Genomic DNA, 22,616 nt, shown 5'->3' with positions numbered 1-22,616 from the left:
ATACATTCTATACTTGCTAAAGTCAGGAAAAAACTATCCCACCCATGTCTTTGTTTCCCTTTCAGCTTAACTTGCTTTCGATTCAGTGAGTCCAAGCAATTTGTAAATGTGTATATATCAACAGGAAGGAGGCGTTACGGTAAGCTTTTCTAACAGTGAATTCTGTAGCAGAGAAGATCCTCCCAGAGTCTAGAATTAGATAACGTTTATAAACAGATCATCACCAGCAGCACGTAGACCAGACCGCCTCAGTAACATTCTTGTGACAGCTGTAAAACTTTGGACCTTGTCAGATGAATAAAAACCTGACCCAGCCTCCAAACTGATTCTTTACTACAGCTACATCAGCAAATCCCTGTGATGACATCCACAATTAAAGTAGAAACCACTAAGACAATAAAACAATGTGAAACTCATAAAACGGGGAGACAAGCCTCATAAAAAGATCAAAACTAATCTTAAAATCATTGTGAAATCATGTAGAAGTGAGAGGCAGGTTAATCAGGAGCAGGATGTGCATGCAGAATACAGTTAGAAAACATAGAAATCCTGCCTGTATATTGGAAAGTGGTTAAAAATGTCATGCTCTATCCAGTCCGTTTAAGTTTAATTTTGAATTTACTGTCCCATTAAGTTTTAATTTTCTATTAAAGGGACACTACTTAAAAAATAGACGGAAAAAAAAATAAGCTATCCGTATGAAAGAGCAGTTTAAAAATGACATTAAAGGGACATTCAACACTGCCTACAACATTAATCTATGTTTGAAAACTAAATAAAAGGATAAAGCTGCAAGGTGCCCCCTTTCTCTTACTTACCACCTTCACTGTTGAATCGTCTTTCGCATCTTCCAAATTGTTGTCCTAATATGTCTTCCTAACTCCCCCCACCGTGACGTCTTCGCCTTCTTTCTCAAACTAGCAGCCAATGAGACCCCATTCCCCGGACTGAAATGCAAGCGCGTTCACGGCCGTTAGCGCATGCGCAATCTACTAGGAACTCGAAAAGCGGAACCAAAATAATTGAAGTTGTTTCCGTTACGCTGATATTGCTTACAGTACTCTATTACGCTTTTAAGGTTCCTATTGTATCGCGCATGCGCTAACGCCCGTGAACGCGCTGGGATTGAAGTAGGAGATATGGGACAGAACTGCCGGCTAGTTTGAAGAAGACGAGCTGTACGTCACAGTGGGGGGAGTTAAGCAGCCATATTAGGAGAAAAATTTTGACGATATCGATGAGGATTGCACAGTGAAGGCAGTAAGTAAGAGAAAGGGGGAACTTGCAAGCTTGCTCTTTAGACTTAGTTTAGAAACATAGATTAATGTTGTGGGCAGTGTTGAATGTCCCTTTAAACACTAAATAAATCAATAGTAAAATCCTGTATTCAGAGCAAATGTTAGTCTAAAAATAATATATACAAGTTTTTGTTTTGTTTTTTAAGACATTTGTTTTTTAAATATTGAAAGAAAAAAAAAAGGGTAACATTCTAATGTCCATAAAGCAGTGGGTGCCACCACATTGTAACTTGGGTTTCTTTATCTGCTAAGGCCAATCAGAGACAGTTATAAGTGGCTTACTAGAGTGTGCAACCAATGACAGTGTGGATTAGAGCTGCCACTTTTAACAGGAATTTGGGGAAGCCAACAATATTTAGAATTGTGTCTGCTGATTTTAAACCATTATCAGTTGAGTATAGTAAATTTCCGGTTTGAATGAGTTATATATTATGAGGTTAGGCGATACGCAAAAGGTGGGTTTTCAGTGATGATCTAAAGCTTTAAAACCATGGGGGTAATTTGACAGGCTGAGGGAGATAGATCTTTAGAATAAGAACAGAGTGGTGGGCAATAGGTGGTGGTAAGAGGCATAAGTCAGAAGCGTGTAGGAAAATATAATGATTAATGATTGAGATATAAAGGGCTGCATGTTTTGGAGGTTAGGATGGGTTATTATTTTGAATTTAATCCTCAAGGAGAGAGGGAGATAGTGTATGGACCAGCAGAAGAGTGTAGGGACCAGCAGAAGAGTAGAACAGTGTGTGTGGTGGATAAGTCTGGCAGAACTTTTTAAAGACAGAAGTACAGACAGTATTTTGAAAGGTAAAACAGAACATGTTGAAATAGTCATTAGTCAATATAACATGAGTGAATAGGTCAGAATGTTTTTTGCTCTTCAGTGAGGAATTGATACATTTTGGCAATGTTCCAGAGATTAAAGCAGCAGCATTTATAAAGAAAGGGGAAAAAAGTTGGGTCAAGGGAACATCTAAAGTGGGTATTGAACAGAATCCCCCCCCCCCTGAAAATAATCCCATTTTGTTGCTTTGCAGCCTGAAATAAAAACAGACACAGTTTTTGTTTATCCAGTTATAATTACTTAGTCCAACTTATAACATCCAAGTGAAAGATATAACACCAACATGTCAGGCAAAAATAAAGACAATTCAAAAACAGAATCACTGCATTGGAAAAAGGATAACCCCCTCCGAAAAGTACTTGTAAACTCAATCAGGTGTAGCTAATCACCTTCTCAACGGCACACACAAAACTATTTGACCTTCAACTGTGATCAGCTGTGGGCATATTAATTAGCTCAGCATGAAAAGAGCTTTCCTTGAGCATCTCAGTCCCCAGTAGTGCAACTAAAGCAAACAATCAACTATGGGTGGAAAGGCACTGTCAAAAGATCTCCGGGATAATGTTGGGGACAGGCACAAGTCAGGAGATGGATACAATAACATATCAAAGACTTTATCAATGCCTAGAAGCACAGTGAAGTCTATTATTAAGAAGTGTAAGGTATTTGGTACAACACAGACCCTCTCTGAATCAGAACGTCGCTCCAAACTGGATGAAAGAGCCAGGAGGAAACTGGCCAGCGAGGCTACCAAGAGGCCCACAGCAACTCTGAAGCCGTTGCAGGAATTTATGACAAAGAGTGGTCATTATGTGCATGTGATAACAATATCACAAATTCTCCACAAATGTGGCTTGTATGGGAGAGTTGCAAGAAAAAAGCCACTCCTCAAGAAAGGCCAAATGCAGTCACGACTGAGCTTTGCCATAACACACATAGGAGATTCTGAGGCCACAAGGAAAAAGGTGTTATGGTACTAAAATTAAGTTATTTGGCCTCAACAGCAAACAATATGTCTGGAGGAAATCCAATACAGCTCACCATACAAATAACACCATACCTACAGTAAAGCATGGAGGTGGTAATATCTTGTTATGGGGGTGTTTCTCTGCAGCAGGCACTGGAGCACTTGTCAAGATAGAATGAATAATTATTGGGGCAAAATACTGTCAAATTCTTGAGGAAATCTGCTGCCCTCTGCCAGGAAGTTGTCAATGGGAAGATTTACCTTCAAACATGACAATGGGCTCCATGTACTAAGCTGTCTGCGAGGTCTTCGTGACTATTTCCGTCTAAATTTCTGCGTGCGGATCAATAACCGTATGTACTAGGCCACGAATCCATTGAAAACCTTACATTAACAAATGTCGAGCGAACTTGTCCGCAACTCTTGAATTCTCGTCTTTTTTGTAGCTAGAAAATACTCGCTCGACATAAATGTCGCACAAAACAGTAAATTACTAAACTATCTATTTATACGCTCGTGAATTTCTCCGCACCTACCTCGTTAAAAATCCCTCGCCAGCTAATAGGTGGCGAGCACCATAATAAACAATAGGGTCTATCAGATCAACGCCTACAACTGATTTAAAAGAGGTGTACAATTGAATGGTTACTCACTTTTGATACTGTTAGCCATGGAGACACTTCTTCAACCTTATATTATTCGTCTGATGCAAATGAGGGGTAGAAGGCAAATTCGTCAACCTGATGCCCCAAATCCGGTTCGAAGAAGGAGATTACGAGTACAGCGGGTATTCCTTCCTCGGGTTCCTTTAGATTCCCGTTCCGATCGAGAGGTTATTCAAAGGTTCCGTCTGGATCGACATTCAATATTGACTTTATATGCTCAAATAGCACATTTTCTAGAGCCTGTGACGGCTCGTTCAAGGGCCATTCCCGGAATACTCAAGTTTCTTGCTGCCTTGCACTTTTTTGCCACCGGATCATTTCAGGCAGTGTCTAGCGTCATCATTGGTTTCAGTCAGTCTGCCTTTTCTCGTCATCTTTCCAAAGTTATCGATGCACTCATGCATATATTCCCCGAATATGTTTGTCTACCATCTACCACAGAAGAGTGGCAATCGATAAAGTCGCAATTCTACAGTGTGGCTGGAATGCCAAATGTTCTTGGGGCAATAGACTGTACCCATATTGCAGTTCGACCGCCACGGTTACGGGAGGAGATTTACCGCAACCGAAAATCCTGCCATTCCTTGAATGTACAGATAGTTTGTGACCCGAAAATGAGAATAATAAGCGTGAGATCAAATTACCCTGGCTCCTGCCATGACGCTTATATCCTTTGGCAGACCGGACTGTATCAAAAATTCGAGAATGGAGAGATGCCAGAGGGATGGTTATTAGGTAAGCTTGAAAGGAACTATAAAAAAAATTTTTATGGATTTATAAAGAGCATGTCATTTTAAACGACTTTCTAATTTACTTCTATTATCAAATTAGCTTTATTCTTTTTATATCACTTGCTGAAAAGCATATCTCGATATATGCTCAATAGCTGCCGATTGGTTGCTGCACCTAGAGGCCTGTGATTGGCTCACACATGTGCATTGCTATTTCTTCAACAAAGGATATATAAATAATTTTTAAAAATACATAATACAAGTAAATTGTAAAGTTGTTACTATAAATTTATACTAATTTGACGCTAGCCTCAATAACTAATAAAAATAATTTTGTCTTTTTGGAATGAAAATTGACTTACATCAATATTTTTTTTTTTTTATTACAGGGGATGCCGGTTACCCTTGTTATGAATGGCTTCTGACACCCTATAATAACCCCCAACTCAGGAAACATTTTCGTTTTAATGAAGCACACAAGAGCACAAGGGGTGTCATTGAAAGGACTTATGGATTGTTGAAAATGAGGTTCCAATGTCTGGACAGATCTGGCGGTGCAATGCAGTATTCTACTGAAAAAGTAGCAAGAATCATATTAGTTTGCTGTGTCTTGCATAATATTGCCACAAAAAGAGGATGCCCCATTGTTGACGATATTGCCATGCCTTTTAATGACTTTCCCGAAGAAATTTGCAGAGAAAACACAAATAGACGTGGCATGGCCACAAGGGATATGGTTTCTAACCAATATTTTGATGATTGATCTTTCTCAACAAATTTTTTCCTCTTGTATGCAAATTGTGTTCTGCAGTTATGTTATTTTTTGTTCAAATAAAATTTGTGTGCAACATCATCATATTGTTATTTCTTTTTAGCCCTTTTTATAAACAAACCTTATTTGCATTGGTCACACCAAAAAAAATACATGAAACAGAAGTTTATTTTCGTGAAAATAATATAACAATTTATTTTAAGTTCAAAAAGCAACAATAATAACAATTATAACTATTTCTATCCTAATACAACTAATATATTTACATAACTAAAAAAGTACAACATTTATCTATTGAAAAGGTTACATATTAGACATAGACGCTAGACGCTGCACCAGTCTCTGCTCGTAATCATTAAGATCAGCGACATAAGCTGTTCCACCACCGGTAGCACGAGTTGAATTTTTTTCTTTTGCCAATTTGGCTTTTGCAAATCTTTTTATGTTGTTGTACCGTTTTTTGATTTGGTCAACGTCCTTTTTCCCAGGTCCCTGAGCACTGACAGCATCGATTATCCGGGTCCATATACTTTTTTTTACGTATACTTGAAGTTTGCTTCGCACGACAACCAAATAAATAGTCATACGTGTCTAGCACCATATCGACAAGAACCAGGTTCTGCTGATGTGAAAAGTGTGGATTCTTCGATTTGGACTGTGAATCAGATCGAGAAGTAGCCATACTTAATTTATCGATAAGAATAACAGTCAGTAAAGCTTCAAGTTCGGGAACTATGCAGTCTGAAAAAATTTATAAAATCGACTTTATATAGTGCTGCAATATGTTCCCGCGACAAAGCTGACGTTTCTGACACCTTACAGTCACGTGGGACAAACATGACTGACAGGTTGTAAACGATTAATAGTACATTCGCAAATAGCGAGGCGTCATATGTATGAATCATTCGCCAGTGCTCGATGCGGATTAGACGCGCCTTTTTTTGGGATAGGTTTTAGTACATATGGCGGGCGGGCAACATCTCGCTAGCTGCGAGTTCAAGCGAGTCGAGAAGACACGTTGTCGGTGAGAAAATTGACGCTTTAGTACATGGAGCCCAATGATTCAAAGCACACAGCAAAAATGACCACAGAGTGGTTGAAGAAGAAAAAGGTGAACATCCTTGCATGGCCTAGTCAGAGCCCAGACTTAAACCCCCTTGAATATCTGTGTCATGACTTGAAAACTGCAGTCCACAAACGGTCACCATCATATGTAACGGAACTGGAGCAAATCTGCAAAGAAGAGTGGGCAAATCTTGCACAGTCTAGATGTGCAAAGTTAGTAGAGACATATCCCAACAGACTAAATGCTGTAATTAAAGCAAAAAGTGGTTTAACAAAATACTGACACAAAGGGGGTTATCCTTTTTCCAACTCAGTGATTCTGTTTTTGAATTGTCTATTTTTGCCTGACATGTTGGTGTTATATCTTTCACTTGTGTGTTATAAGTTGCACTGTGTAATTACAACTGTCTTTATTTCATGCTGCAAAGCAACAAAATGTGATTATTTTCAATACCCACTGTATACCTTTCAAAGTAGGAAGTACACAACTTTTATTGCTGCATAAGTTTCAATTTTAGTTTATAAAGTCTTTAATTCACAATTCAGACACACACAAAAAATTAAAGCTTTTAAAATGTTTCTCTTTCATGTGGTGACTAACCATTACAATGTCCCAAGGTGAGATCTTAAACAGAGGAATGTTCCTACTTTTTCACATTTGACCAAAACCTAAACTCTGGCATAAATAATAGTTTTCCAACATTAAACATACATAGGCATTATTAAAGGAGAAAAACACACACATCTAAAGCAATCCAAAAAAACCCTGGCCTATGACATACTACACGGGCAAGGGTTCAGAACCTTTTGGGTTGCTCAATTCATGAAGATCTATAGTAAGTAAAATGCCATTTTAGTTTAAGCTCCAATGAATGGCTATAAAGATAAAGTGCCCCCAATAGTACTTGATCTTAGGATGCTGCTAATAAAATATCTCTGTCTAACAAATTATGTTTGGGGCCTTTTAAGTTTGGTAGTAGTTTTCCTATTGACTAACCAAACAATCTCAACTCAGTCCAATTTAGACATATGAGAAAAGTTTAATAAGTAATGTTTTCCCCAAGAGCTATTTAAAGGGTGCAGCACCTGCCTTATTTTACTGACCACCAGACTAGTAACCAATATTAAGCTAAAATGAGCTAATATTAGGATTTTTGTTAAATGTTTGTTGCATAAATTATTGTTAAATCAATTTATGTTTTATTCGGCAATTAATTTTCTCTTTGGATAGGTTAAGTACATGTTTTACTATGCAATTAATGTGTTCTTTGCATAGCTTAACTACCATTTATAAGTAACAAAATATGGCCCCACCCGGCCACCTAGCTGGCATAATGTTCTGTGGAGAACACTAATAAGCAAATGCAAATTATTATATATAGATATTAAACTATGCTTTAAGTGTTCAAAAAATATTTTTGATGTACTATTCAAATTTCTGCATCCCCATTTCAAAGAGGTAGTCATTAGCACTCAACAAGCAACAAGTTTCTTTCCCTGTAATAAAATCTCCATGTACAGATGTGGCCAAAAGTACTGGTGCCCTTGCACTTTTTTAGTTAAAGGGACAGTCTACACCAGAATTTTTATTGTTTTAAAAGATAGATAATCCCTTTATTACCCATTTCCCAGTTTTGCATAACTAACACATTTATAATAATATACTTTTAACCTCTGTGATTATCTTGTATCTAAGCCTCTGCAAACTGCCCCTTTTTTCAGTTCTTTTGACAGACTTGCAGTCTAGCCAATCAGTGCCTGCTCCCAGATAACTTCTCGTGCACGAGCACAGTGTTATCTATATGAAATACGTGAACTAACACCCTCTAGTGGTGAAAAACTGTTAAAATGCAATCTGAAAGAGGTGGGCTTCAAGGTCTAAGAAATTAGCATATGAACCTCCTAGGTTAAGCTTTCAACTAAGAATACCAAGAGAACAAAGCAAATTTGGTGATAAAAGTAAATTGGAAAATTGTTTAAAATGACATACTCTATCTGAATCATGAAAGTTTATTTTGGCCTAGACTGTCCCTTTAAAGGCTCAGTTTTCTCTGAACTAAGTAAAAATTGACCAAAAAAAAAAAAGTATTTTGTGTCCACCATTCTTTATTCCAAATGTAATAGAACAGAAACTACACTTTTGATTTATGACTTTACATATCAGTTTAAAAACAGTAAAACAGATGAGAATGGCATGAACAAAAATATTGGTATTCTTAAAAGGGACATTAAACACTTTGAGATGAGAATTTAAAAAGATAAATTGTATATATAAAAACAACAACAACTCTGCACTATACTTTCATTATTTATGTTGTCCCCTTTTCCTGTAATCATCTCTGTGACATTAGAACTTGGTGTTGCTGTGATTTGACATAAAAAACAGCAACTATACTACAAGCCAGAATGAGGGAGGAGAAATAGTCATGTGGGCAAACTATCACGCTGGATGGGACCTATTGTTGTTAAATGAACTTTGTACCCAGTAGAATTTTACTCCATGGAAAAATTAGAGGTTTTATCATTTATAATAGCTGTACTCCTCACAAAATAAGCAGTTTAGTTGTCCTGCCAATCCAGTATTATAGTGACGATATGTGTTCCGAGATTAGGGATGTGGCACTATTCAGGCCTATTTGTACAAGAGTGTCTTATTTTGCAGGGGGAGCTTTTTGCTCTGATTGAGTAGGGCGATTGTAGAAGATCTCCTAAAACAGACTGAAAGGTGGTCTCTATTAGTTTTCCAGAAGGGTGCAATAAACTGCATTCCCGCCAGATTTGTAGCATATTCCCTACTGCTCAGCAACCCCTCCAGCAAGTCCTTGCTGCCCTCAGGTAAATGCACCCAAGGCAGGCTAGGGTTAAATACCACCTCAGGACAATGTTATAGTTTAGCTATAATATCTGTGGGAGATTATATTAATATAAAAAGAATGTTATCTGGGAAGGAAGCTGGCTAGAGACGTTTTACTAAACCTTCAGTTCTGTAAAAGTTAAAACAGAGAAAATAAGTTCAACAAATGATATTTCTGAAACAAATATCTATATACAATGTCTACTATCCATTAATTTAAAATAGCTTGTTTGAATGTGTTTCTGCTGTGCATGATTTTCTGACAGCAAACACAATGAACAGGTGAGAAAATCTATACCTGAAAAGTGAAAATACAGTGATGAAAAAAAATATATCAACTATCAACAAATGGCAATAGAAGTTACCAAGCTCTAATTCCCTGCTAAATTTGAAATAAAACCACCCACTAGCTAAATTTAAGAAGGAGAGAAATATGCAGATATATTAAGGGACAGTAAACTGTAAAATTGTTTTTCCCTTATTGTATTTCTAATTACTTGTTATACCATCTGCAGAGTGTAAAATATATGAGAAATTACTTTTTTAGGTTTATTTATGAATATGATAGAGCTGCTTTTGTGTTTTAAAACTTCGGCCTATTACAATTGGTTGAACTTGCAGCTAAAACCAGATATCATATTATCATGTTGTGTACACACACATGCTCCCTTATCTTATATAAGTATGTAAACCAAAGCTCAATACTGAGAATAACTAGCTATTTCAAATGCAGAAATAAAAAGGTAAGCAGGCTACTTGTAAACAATTTAATACACTCCAGCAGGTAAAATAGATCATTGGGAACAAATTAAAGAAAAAGTCAACATTCCAGGATAGCCACATAAATGTGTGCACAATATAAAAATAATTACGTAGAGCTATACCTGAATAAAAAGCAGCCTTTAATCTTTAACTTTTTTTTATCTTTCCCCGTCCTTCTGTGTCACGTGGGTGAGGTTGCCAAATAAAAACTGCATATACTTATATGCAGTTTTCCAACTGTACGCATGAGCAACTGGAAGCTGTGATGTCACACGTGACATCACCGGCACATTGAGACTGCATTTCTTTGGAGGAGCAGTGCACATAAAAGATTGTGCACTGCCCACATAAGCAGAAGAGCGCCTGCGTGCTGGAGAAGACAGTCTTGTGAATGTCATCCTAGCGTTGGAGTAGACCTGCATACAATGTAAATAGTGAGGACAGGAATTACTGAGTTAGGAGAGCTAGGAATTACTGAGTTAGGAATTATTTATTTTACTAAGCAAAAAAAAAAAAAAGTTAATTTATTATGCTCCAGAAGAACAGGCACTGTACATAAATTCCTATTTAACGTTAATGCAGCAGCTAAGATTATAAGCAGCATTGGTTGTGCTCACGTGTGGCAGGGGGACAGAAGTGTGTGCTGGTGGGCCGCAAGTGAGCAGGCGCGCATGAGCAAATTAACACAGTCATGCTAATTAGCTCTACAGCGATTGGTCCAATACGCTTATCAGTGATTAAAGGGACATCGTCCTCTGGACATAGGCGGTCGGCGTGCAGCAGTGAAATGGAATAAGCACAATTTTAAAGTTTTAGAAAAAATTTACATTTATGTGTTTACTTTTTTTTATATATATTCCCTGATACTTTTTTGAAACTTTCATTTCAACACGTGTTGACTGGTCCTTTAAAAGGGCAATATTTAAATGGGGGGGGTTATTTAAGGGTTTGTCAGATTCATATGTATGTAGCCACCAATCAACAGCTACTTATGCAAAAATCACAAGCTCAAACAAATTAGATCTTGTAATTTTGCATTAAGATAACCCTTTAAGCCTTTTAAGTTGAATTAGTGACCTATAAAAAGCACCACTGTATATTATTTGTAACTAGGATATATAAATAAACTATGAAGTCAGAAGGGGGGAAAAAAAGCTCTTGAATGTTTTATTTGCTCCTCCAGTCCTTTCAATGCATTGCTACTGTTTAAATAAAGGAAGTTTACTGGTGTACAAAAGAGTGTACAAAACGTATTTACCAGAATGATGGTTTCACAATGCGTCAGGTTTTCCAGCCTTTTTCAGAACGAAACATACCCTAAACTAAACTAGGTTTGTCACTAGTGCTTTTATCAGTGTTTAAAGGAACATGAGAGTGAGGCATTATGCTTAATGTATCTCTTCCAGTCTATTTGAGGTACAACATTATAGGGAGTTATTGAATTAATTTACTTTTTTTTTTTTTTTAAAGTTAAACTCACCCTATTTCTGCCTGATGAAACGGTCTGCGAACCGAGAAACGTGTTGCAATATTGGGGTATTATTGGACACCCCACTATCCACTTTTAATAACAACTACTGTGTTGTTGTTTTTTATATGAAAAGAAGTTTGTTTTTAATAAAACTTGGACATTTTATCTTATGAGTAGATTTTTTGCTACCCACCATCTGCCTTTATCTGATACATAAGAGATCTACCTGGTTACCTTCTGTCTGGGTGAGCTGTCACACCTATTCCAAATCTACAGCTTACCTCTACAAGCACATTGGTGTGCTCCTGGAGTATGTGAGTACCATCCTTTCTAAAGAATTACTACTGTCTAAACCCTGGTTTCTCAACAGCCGGGCCGTGGCCCATGACCGGGCCCTGCTGGTGGGCCCCGACCTGTCATGCCCCCACTGCACACTCTTACCCCACTGCACAACAGGGGCAGACTGAGACCAATCAAGGCCCCAGGAACACTGTCTCACACTGACCGAAATGTATAAAATTTTATGCAAATGAACATGGTAGCCTCCCTGCCCTGCCCCCAACAGGCCCCTCAACCTCTAGAGCCAGGACCCCCAACATTAAGGTCCAGAGAAAGGGCACCCAACCTCCAGGGCCAGACCCCACACTCCATGGCCCTCACAGCGACAGACCCCCGCCAGGGCCCCCACTAAACCCACACTTATTTGCTTAGTTACTGATAGGGCAACTGAAAACTCCAGCTTAAAGAATGCACCAGGATCCGTGGAGATGCCATTTGTGGGCCCCCCTACTTGCTGGTCCCTCGGCTTAGGTCCTATTTGCCTGGCTGATCAGCCCACCCCTGCTGCTCACTATATATATATATATATATATATATATATATATATATATATATATATATATATATATATATATATATATATATATATATATATATATATATGTGTGTGTGTGTGTGTGTGCTGTGTATATATATATATATATATATATATATATATATATATATATATATATATATATATATATATATACATATACATATACATACATACATACAGGGAGTGCAGAATTATTAGGCAAGTTGTATTTTTGAGGATTAATTTTATTATTGAACAACAACCATGTTCTCAATGAACCCAAAAAACTCATTAATATCAAAGCTGAATATTTTTGGAAGTAGTTTTTAGTTTGTTTTTAGTTTTAGCTATTTTAGGGGGATATCTGTGTGTGCAGGTGACTATTACTGTGCATAATTATTAGGCAACTTAACAAAAAACAAATATATACCCATTTCAATTATTTATTTTTACCAGTGAAACCAATATAACATCTCAACATTCACAAATATACATTTCTGACATTCAAAAACAAAACAAAAACAAATCAGTGACCAATATAGCCACCTTTCTTTGCAAGGACACTCAAAAGCCTGCCATCCATGGATTCTGTCAGTGTTTTGATCTGTTCACCATCAACATTGCGTGCAGCAGTAACCACAGCCTCCCAGACACTGTTCAGAGAGGTGTACTGTTTTCCCTCCTTGTAAATCTCACATTTGATGATGGACCACAGGTTCTCAATGGGGTTCAGATCAGGTGAACAAGGAGGCCATGTCATTAGATTTTCTTCTTTTATACCCTTTCTTGCCAGCCACGCTGTGCAGTACTTGGACGCGTGTGATGGAGCATTGTCCTGCATGAAAATCATGTTTTTCTTGAAGGATGCAGACTTCTTCCTGTACCACTGCTTGAAGAAGGTGTCTTCCAGAAACTGGCAGTAGGACTGGGAGTTGAGCTTGACTCCATCCTCAACCCGAAAAGGCCCCACAAGCTCATCTTTGATGATACCAGCCCAAACCAGTACTCCACCTCCACCTTGCTGGCGTCTGAGTCGGACTGGAGCTCTCTGCCCTTTACCAATCCAGCCACGGGCCCATCCATCTGGCCCATCAAGACTCACTCTCATTTCATCAGTCCATAAAACCTTAGAAAAATCAGTCTTGAGATATTTCTTGGCCCAGTCTTGACGTTTCAGCTTGTGTGTCTTGTTCAGTGGTGGTCGTCTTTCAGCCTTTCTTACCTTGGCCATGTCTCTGAGTATTGCACACCTTGTGCTTTTGGGCACTCCAGTGATGTTGCAGCTCTGAAATATGGCCAAACTGGTGGCAAGTGGCATCTTGGCAGCTGCACGCTTGACTTTTCTCAGTTCATGGGCAGTTATTTTGCACCTTGGTTTTTCCACACGCTTCTTGCGACCCTGTTGACTATTTTGAATGAAACGCTTGATTGTTCGATGATCACTCTTCAGAAGCTTTGCAATTTTAAGAGTGCTGCATCCCTCTGAAAGATATCTCACTATTTTTGACTTTTCTGAGCCTGTCAAGTCCTTCTTTTGACCCATTTTGTCAAAGGAAAGGAAGTTGCCTAATAATTATGCACACCTGATATAGGGTGTTGATGTCATTAGACCACACCCCTTCTCATTACAGAGATGCACATCACCTAATATGCTTAATTGGTAATAGGCTTTCGAGCCTATACAGCTTGGAGTAAGACAACATGCATAAAGAGGATGATGTGGTCAAAATACTCATTTGCCTAATAATTCTGCACTCCCTGTAATATATATATATATATATATATATAAAACTGCCGGGCCCTGGACATGTCTAGCTAAAATTTACCGGGCCTTGAGATCACTTTGGTTGAGAACCACTGGTCTAAACCATTAACAGTCTGCACATGTGGTGCCTGTATTTTGTGTCTCTACTATAGCATCAACATATTACGCTAAGAGAAGTGTTGAACGGGTGAGCTGTCACACCTCCATAATTCTGCAGCCTGCCCCTACCAGCACATAAGTGTGCTCGTGGAGTATGTGAATACTCATTTGGCTTTACTCTTTGTATCTATTTGATTTTCCTACTGACGATACCACACATGAGGCGCCCCTCTATTTCCCTTCATTTCTTATCACCCTATTTCTGCATGCTCCCACCAACCCCAGGTGTACAGCAAGAACTTCCATAACCCAAACCATGTTTACAGGAAATTGGGAGTGTACGCCCACTCAAGATAACAGCTCAGGTGATATGGTCTCTGGTTGCCTGTATTGCCTCCAGCCTTATAAATTAACTCAAACAGCAGCTACAGTATGGACCAACTAGACTGCAGATAAGTTTTATCAAGATTATGTTATAGGGATAGTAAACCCAAATATTTTATTTCATGATTTAGATAGAGCATGCAATTTTAAGCAACTTTCTAATTAACTCCTATTATCAAATTTTCTGCATTCTCTTGCTATCTTTATTTAAAAATCATGAATGTAAAGATAAGGAGCTAGCCCATTTTTGGTTCAGCACCTTGGATAGTGCTTGCTGTTTGGTGGCTACATTTAGCCATAATAATAGGAGTAAATTTGAAAGTTGCTTAAAATTGGATGGTCTATCTGAATCATTAAAGAAAAAAATTGGGTTTACTATCCCTTTAAGCCTGCATATTTTAGATCACTCTGTGTGGTACTCAAAGCAGACTTGAAGGCCGCCTCTTATCTGAATGCATTTTTATAGGTTTTCACCACTAGAGGGCATTAGTTCATGTGTGTCATACAGATAACATTGTGCTCATGCATGTGGAGTTACCTAGGAGCCAGCACTGATTAGCTAAAATGCAAGTCTGTCAAAAGAACTGAAATAAGGGGGCAGTTTGCAGAGGCTTAGATACAAGATAATCACAGGAGGTTAAAAGTGTATTATTATAACTGTGTTGGTCCTGCAAAACTAGGGAATGGGTAATAAAGGGATTATCTATCTTTTAAAACAATAACAATTCTGGTGTAGACTGCACCTTTAAATATGTCAAGAGTGTTACTGTCTTGATACAGTAAATTCTAATGCTGTACAGGGAAGTCAATAAACTACTACTGGGAAACTGTCACAAAAATTATAATATAAACGTATATTCTGTATACTTCTTAAATGTATGTTCTAAAAACTAAGTGTAATAGATTTAAAAACACTGTAGAATTTACACAGCAAAAACTAGAAGTGAAAGTAAGTATGATTTGCTGGGTGTACTCAGACATACATGGGGATTTCCTCCTGCTTGCTGCAAATAGAATATTTATATCTTGCTTGAAGTAGGGCAATGAAAGTACACGGATCACCTGTCACTCATCAATAATGCAAAACCTGTCACATGACAGGGAAATGAGCCTGAATACTTTACACTGTGGTGCCAGATCTGATACTATTTCTTATTAAACATTTGCACTGAGATTATCTCTAGTTTTTAATTGCTTATTTTTATATGATAATCTAACAGGTCTATAAATAATGTGAGAATCCTACAGAACTTATTTAGATGGCTGAGACTCAGAGTGATAGGGAAAACTTGCAAAACATTATGCTTTATCTGATGTCGAAAACGTAACCAGTAGCCTGCAACCACTTTGAAGCTATAAAATAATTTGAAAGAGATATGAAGTAAAGCACAAATATTCCTATTGCTGTGAACTAGTAACAGTATAAAATAATTCCCTTTAATAAATACCAACTCTGTTCTGTACTTTACTAAGAGGTTATTGCACACCACTAATCTCACTTCAGGGAGTTTGCCCTTACCGACATCGAGGACTTCTACGATTCTTTTTCCTTACTCACAAGCCTAAACATGATTTCTGCTAAAATGATTTGCCCACGGTGAAGTTATAAAACATTAAAGGGATATGATACCCAAATGTTGAATCACTTGAAAGTGATGCAGAATTTCTGTAAAAAGCAGTCTAAAAATATCACATGAACATTTCTATTTAAAAAATTAAGCTATTTTACCTCAAAGTTTAATCAGTAGCCCCATCCCATTGTAAAAGTATATTAGGCAGCCAATCAGGATGCTTGCCCCAGGAATTGCAAAGCAGAGTGCATAGGGCACGTGCAGTCACAGTCACTTTATTTGAAAAAGAAGGTAATTATACCATACAACACCATGCACTATAAAGTAATGGGATATTTTTCATAAGGTGATCTTTTTTTGTTCATACCTCAAAGAAAATGGAGAGAAACTTTCATAGTGGAGTCACGTGGAGTCAGCAATCACAAAGGCAAAGTCAAAAAGAGGGGCAGGCATATTGAAATCAAGTCGCACCGGACCCTTCTGATATCTATCTAGGAAGGAGGTCTGAAAGTCTTGCCTATTGATAGCTGCTGAGACCCCAGAGTGACAGACATTTATTGCCTTTTTATTTTGCAAGGACTTTGCTTTTTAAAGAATCTTTGTATTTTTGTTAACTATTGGAACCCCCTACAACAAATACAGTCTTGGATCTATTTGTACTGAGCGCATCACTTAGAGCTATAGTAGTTCAAAATCATGAGAGTATTTTTCCTATTGTGCTTAGAGGGATATTCTAATATGGTTTAACACTATGAAAGTTTCTCTCCATTTTCTTTGAGGTACGAAGAAGATCACCTCTTGAATATTATCCCATGACCTTATAGTGCACGGTGTATGGTATTGTTTCCTTATTTTTTTCACTTTTATTGTTTGATTATACACACTTATAATTTTACTATATACTGTTTTTGTTTTTAGTCACTTTATTTCTCTCCTCAGTTCAAGGACGTTTACTATGAAATCTCCGGAGATTACAATAAAGCACTGATGATGCAGATTGTGTTTTTATGTTTTGTTTTTCTTTTTGTTCTGTTTCATCATCATGCAGATAATAGTAAAAAGACCTGGATCACAGAGTACAGGTGAGTTGAAGAAATTTGTTAGGTAAAATGTCTTCCTTTTTTACACAGATTTCGTGTGACTTTTTTCTTGTAAGCTTTTTGCAATTATACTCCATCACTTTCAGTGATTCAGCAGCATATGGGTAAGGTATCCCTTTAAAGGGACAGTAAAAACCTTGTAGTTAAAAGACATTTCTGTTGTGCTGCTATAGATTAACAAAGCAGCCAAGGCTAAACGTTTTCAAACAAGTTAATTTGTATAATCAGATCTGGAATGGAAATAATATTTTAGATGGACTTTAATTCATCCCATTCCAATGAAGATTAACTTAATTATTTATATAGAGATTAAATTGTAATATCCCGTGCTCCTGCCACCCACCTCAAAAGTTTTTGTTTTTTGTGAGCTACCAGTTTGAACCATTCTCCAATTGATGCTGTAGCTACAAAAAAAAAAAATGTATACGTGCCGTATGGCTAGAGCACCGATTGGAGAGCTGTTAAAACCATTAGCTAACACAAAAAAAAAAACTTTTGAAGTGGGCGGCGGGAGCGCGGCCTATTACAATTTCATTGCTATATAAAAGTAAGTTCTAGTGTATCTTCATTAAAATGGATGAATTAAACTCCACCTAAAATATTGTTTCCATTTTAGAATCTGATTATATGAATTGGAAACTTTACCATCTCTTTAAACATCATTTTTACTGCATTTTGTTCTTCAATTGACAAACTCCATCCATCTTTTGTAATATTTGGAAGAGACAATCTGAGCTTTAGACTGTAGACAAGAAGGTTAGCCACAGTCATAATACTGGTAAAAAAAAGTGCATTGTTTTTCAGTTGTTATCAGTCAAATCCAAATAGTGGCATATATGTTGCTGGGTTAGCCTTGGAAAGTCAGAAGGGCTCTGAGAATTAGAAAATATGTTTATGTATATAGTGTCCTATTTAAATCTTATATGTCTCAAAACAGAAGTTTCTACGAATAGTCTACAATTAGTAAGAAATATCAGCAAACACGTAGAAAAACAAATAGGCCTCTTCCTATATTAAACTTTCTGTCCTAACTGGTACTTCTTTTTTTTTGCTCCTTACTGGTAACCTTTGTAAACTGGCAGTAGCGAGTATTTAGCAGTGTAACTTCTAAAGACTGCCACTATTATACTCAGCCAATTGTCTGATAATGTGTTACGTACACACGTTAACAACACATGAATAACATGTAAACAACATGCCCGATAAAACTGACAGCAGGAGCTTGTGTTGCATTAGTAGCACTAGCAACTGGGCTTTAACTATGTATTTAAAGGGACACAAAAAGAAAATGCTCTAATGTTTTAGAGTATTTTATTATTGCTCTACCACTTGCATATTGATAGGTTTAGCTCCTGCAAATGGGTTAAATACATAGTTAAAGTCAGTTACAGAGCAATGCACTACTGAGACCTAGCTGAACACATCTGCTGAACCAATAACAAAAAGAATATATGTGTAGCCACCAATCATCAGCTAGTTCCAAGCTGTGCATTGCTGCTTCTTTATATACCTAGGTATGTTTTCAAAAAAGGATAGCAAGAGAACAAAGTAAATTTGAGAACAGAAGTAAATTGAATAGTCTCTTAAAATTCCATGATCTATCTGAACTACTGAAAGTTTAATTTGGACTTTCATATCTATTTAACCAGTTTGCAAGGGTAAACACATATGCAAGCAGTAATGCTCTAACTAAATACTCTAACATATTTGAGCATTTTCTTCTAGAGCTTTTATGAACCCTTTAAATGGATACTAAATTCCAAATATTTATGTAATGATTCAGAAAGAGTATGCAATTTTAAGCAACTTTCTAATTTATGCCTTTTATCAACTTTTCTTCATTCTCTTGCTATCTTTATTTTAAAAGCAGGAATGTAAAGCTTAGGAGCCAGACCATTTTTGCTTCAGGACCTGGGTTGCGCTTGCTTATTGGTTGGCTGAATGTAGTCACCAATAAGCAAGCGCTGTCCAGGGTGCTGAACCTAAAGTGGGCTGGCTCCCAAACTTTACATTCCTATTTTTTAAATAAAGATAGCTAGAGAACGAAGAAAAATTGATAATAAGAGTAAATTAGAAAGTTGCTTAAAATGATCTGCTCTAACTAAATCATGAAAGAAAAAATGTGGGTTTTAAAAACACAGACTATAGTGAAGTCCCTAAAATGCAACATTTAAAAAAAAATGTAGATTAAAATACATTTTTCAAAATGCTGATTATTTTTCAGAGATAGATTTATTGGAGTTTGAATCAACTGATAATATATAATAAAAATGATCTGCCTTGGCAAAATCAAACCGTTACAAGGGCAAATAAGTAAAGGTTAATGAGAAAATGATGAAGGGGGGTTTTCTCAACTTGTGGGTCAGCCAAAACATTTTGAAGGCAGAAATAAATGTATAATTTACTGATAAAATGTCTTGTTTGCTACTAAACACAACAGCAATTTAAACTCTTAATTCCTAGTACTAGTGCCACACACAGGGCAGGAAGGTGAAGAAGAATTCCGAACCAGGTTGGTGTGGATAGGTGACAGCATGGTAACAACAAACAACATATCCCACAAAGGAAAGCAGTATTGGTACATACGTAGAGATCTGCAACAAAGGTGTACTATGAGCGCCAGGTTTGAATATAAAAGGCAAATGTATTAAAAACAGACCAAGAATCTTGTGCACTCAGAGTTCCAAACTTGACAAAGAAATCCCAAATTCTCACCTGTCAGTCAAACATCACTAAGTACCACAACATCATACTCACCTGACCCGGGGGCTTGTCTCTCCCTAGACGTAGGCTATTTACAGCTCTTATAAGCATCTCCTCCTCCTGACAGGTTCGCTCTCTACCGAATCCCGCGTAGGACTCCAGGAGCTCCAGCACCCGCACTACCTGCGGTACAACGCCAGCAACCGCGTCCGCTCCGAAACGCTCGGTCAGTGTCTGCAGCTCGGAGCCGAGACAAGCAGCCATGCGGTAAACATCCTCCACAGACAGGCAGCCCGGGGCCTTTAACCAAACGGACTCTGTAGACTCCATCTCACAGTATCAACAGCGAAATAAACCCCAGAGAGACTGAGAGCTGTCATGTGAATAAGCGACGCCCACAAGCAGAGACCACGCCCATTCCCCCTGCAAATACCAATATTTACACGCTCATTTATTATTATCACACGCAACTCGTGGTTCCTCCCCTTGGGAATTCCGGTCCTCACGTGACCGCTACCACAAATAGTATCTTTATTTTCCATATTTGCAGCGAATGGGACGGTCGCAAATTAAAAAAACACTTTTCCACAAATATTACACGTTTTAACTTGAACTCCATTTTTTATGTGCACTTCGAAATTATATATAATTTTTTTACACGAAAAAAGTGTTTTGAAAGTAAGACAAGCAGATCTGAAAAATTAAATAGTTTCATAAGAATTGTCCTTTAATGCGAAGGGTGGACTTTGGGAGCCAGGAGAGTGTTAAAGGGGCAGTTTACCCAAAAATGTTCTCCTTTTTAATTTGTTCCCAATGATCCATTTTATCTGCTGAAGCGTATAAAATTGTTTACAAGTAGCTCCTTGTACCTTATTTTGGCATTTGAAATAGCTGATTTAGCCAGTGGTATCTATATACTATACTATACTATACTGAAAGTTTCAATACTTAAAGTGATTGTAAAGATTAACTAAATGCTCAACAATATTTCAGACATCCCAAGTCTCCCTGATTGTAATAGCGACTCCCTGGAAATGGAATGCAATCTTCCTGAAACTCCAAGTACCATGATCCAATGTGGCCCAAATCCAAAAACGTGTTTCTTTAAGGAATTCCTTTAGTTGCTGGGACGTTATAGAACCCTCAAAGCATGCATCCGTAACCAAAAAGCCCCCACTTATTCTAATAAAATAAAAACACAAATACTACCTTATTTACTGCACGTAATTAAACTTCGTATTCTAAAATATTTAAGCATTCAACAAGCGTACGATCACTGGAAAATAGGTTTGTTGTATGTGGTTGTGCAATAAAGCTACTTTTTTTTTTAATGTGACTTTAGTGGGAAGCTACTTTAATGATAAGTCTCTATCTTATTTAGGGTTTCAAGGTGTCCAATATATAACTGGGAGGGGGGGTGGCGGCGCAGTACCGGGTGAACCCACCTCCCTGAAATGAGTTTTTGCAGGTTGGGATGTCTGATATTTGTAATAAAAAAGTAAATGAAGGGCACATAAATAATCACCCTTTCAGTTTCTTATACATTCAGCTGTCCCTCTTCCCGCAATGCATAGTCTATTTCAGTGTAAAATGATGAATCACGATATAGCCAATCGTAACGTGCCGTGCCCCCTTACTATAAACTTGTCCAGTGAATTGTCTATGACTCTTATCAAGACTCATTTACATGCCCATTTTGTTATTCTATATTATAGTCTGATTTTATGGAGGGTTGGAGTGGGTTTACTGAGTGGGCTTTGCAGTTAGGTTCTGACCATTGCTGCGCTAAACTTTTAACCCCTTGAATGCTAATGACAGCTCTGAGGTGTCGTAGAGTTTCTCACTCTGGTGCTAACGACAGCTCAGAGCTGTCGCTAGCACTCTCCCACCTTGAGGGAGATTTGTGCCCTCCAACCTGCTCCTACCCCGGCGATCGGGCCTGCATAGTGACAGGCATCGCTGGGGCTTTCAGTTATGCGCGGTGACATCACGCGCAATGACATGATGACGTCACCACGCAACTTTATTTATACTTAACAATGTTAAGTATAGGAGAAGGGGGCATGCTGCTTAGAAGCCTGTATCTCAGGCATCTAAGCAGCTACAGACCCCCAAGACCCACCGTTGGAAAGTTAATCGGCTTTCCAACAGTGTAAGTCTTGGGGATCAAAAAATAAATAAAAAATAAATAAATAAAATAAAAATAAAAAAACCTTAAAAAAGCTTAGCATCCAGGTGGGAAATAGTTTAGCACTCAAAGGGAAGGGACATTAAAGTCAAAATTAAACTTTAATGATTCAGATAGAGCATGCAATTTTTAACAACTTTCCAATTTACATCTGTTATGAAATTTGCTTTGGTCTCTCGGTTTCTTTTATTGAAGAGTAAAAATAGGTAGGTATATAAGAGCTCAGGAGTGTGCATGTGTCCCAGTGTTTTGCATAATTGTATTTACTTTATGACAGCAGTGTTTTACAACATTGTTTGAAGCTTTGTTATACAATGTAGCAAAACCCTGCTGCCATAGATTACTAAAGACATGTGCACACTCCTGAGCTCTTTGAGCCTTCTTAGTTTTACTCTTCAATAAAAGATACCAAGAGAATGAAGCAAATTTCATAACATAATTTTGACTTTACTGTCCCTTTAATTTTGTTTCTTATGCTCTATGAAAGTTTCCTTTTTTTAATTTTTCCTGGGCTATGCAGACTT

At 37.5% G+C, this 22,616-nt stretch overlaps 1 protein-coding gene across 1 annotated transcript in view; it reads right to left on the bottom strand.

The window, feature by feature from the left end:
- The window catches only part of RILP (Rab interacting lysosomal protein), a 119,856-nt gene extending 99,568 nt beyond the window's left edge, over positions 1-20,288 (bottom strand). The window contains exon 1 of the mRNA XM_053706230.1: positions 19,959-20,288. Within this exon, the coding sequence (XP_053562205.1) occupies positions 19,959-20,234 (276 nt within the window). The 5' untranslated portion in view covers positions 20,235-20,288. The remainder of the gene's footprint in view (positions 1-19,958) is intronic.
- Positions 20,289-22,616: the final 2,328 nt, after the last annotated feature.

Source organism: Bombina bombina, chromosome 3 (genome assembly GCF_027579735.1).
Source record: "Bombina bombina isolate aBomBom1 chromosome 3, aBomBom1.pri, whole genome shotgun sequence".
In the NCBI taxonomy this organism is placed as follows: Eukaryota; Metazoa; Chordata; class Amphibia; order Anura; family Bombinatoridae; genus Bombina; species Bombina bombina.
Note: the sequence above shows the minus strand (reverse complement) of the source record. Positions and strands in the feature narration are given on the sequence as shown.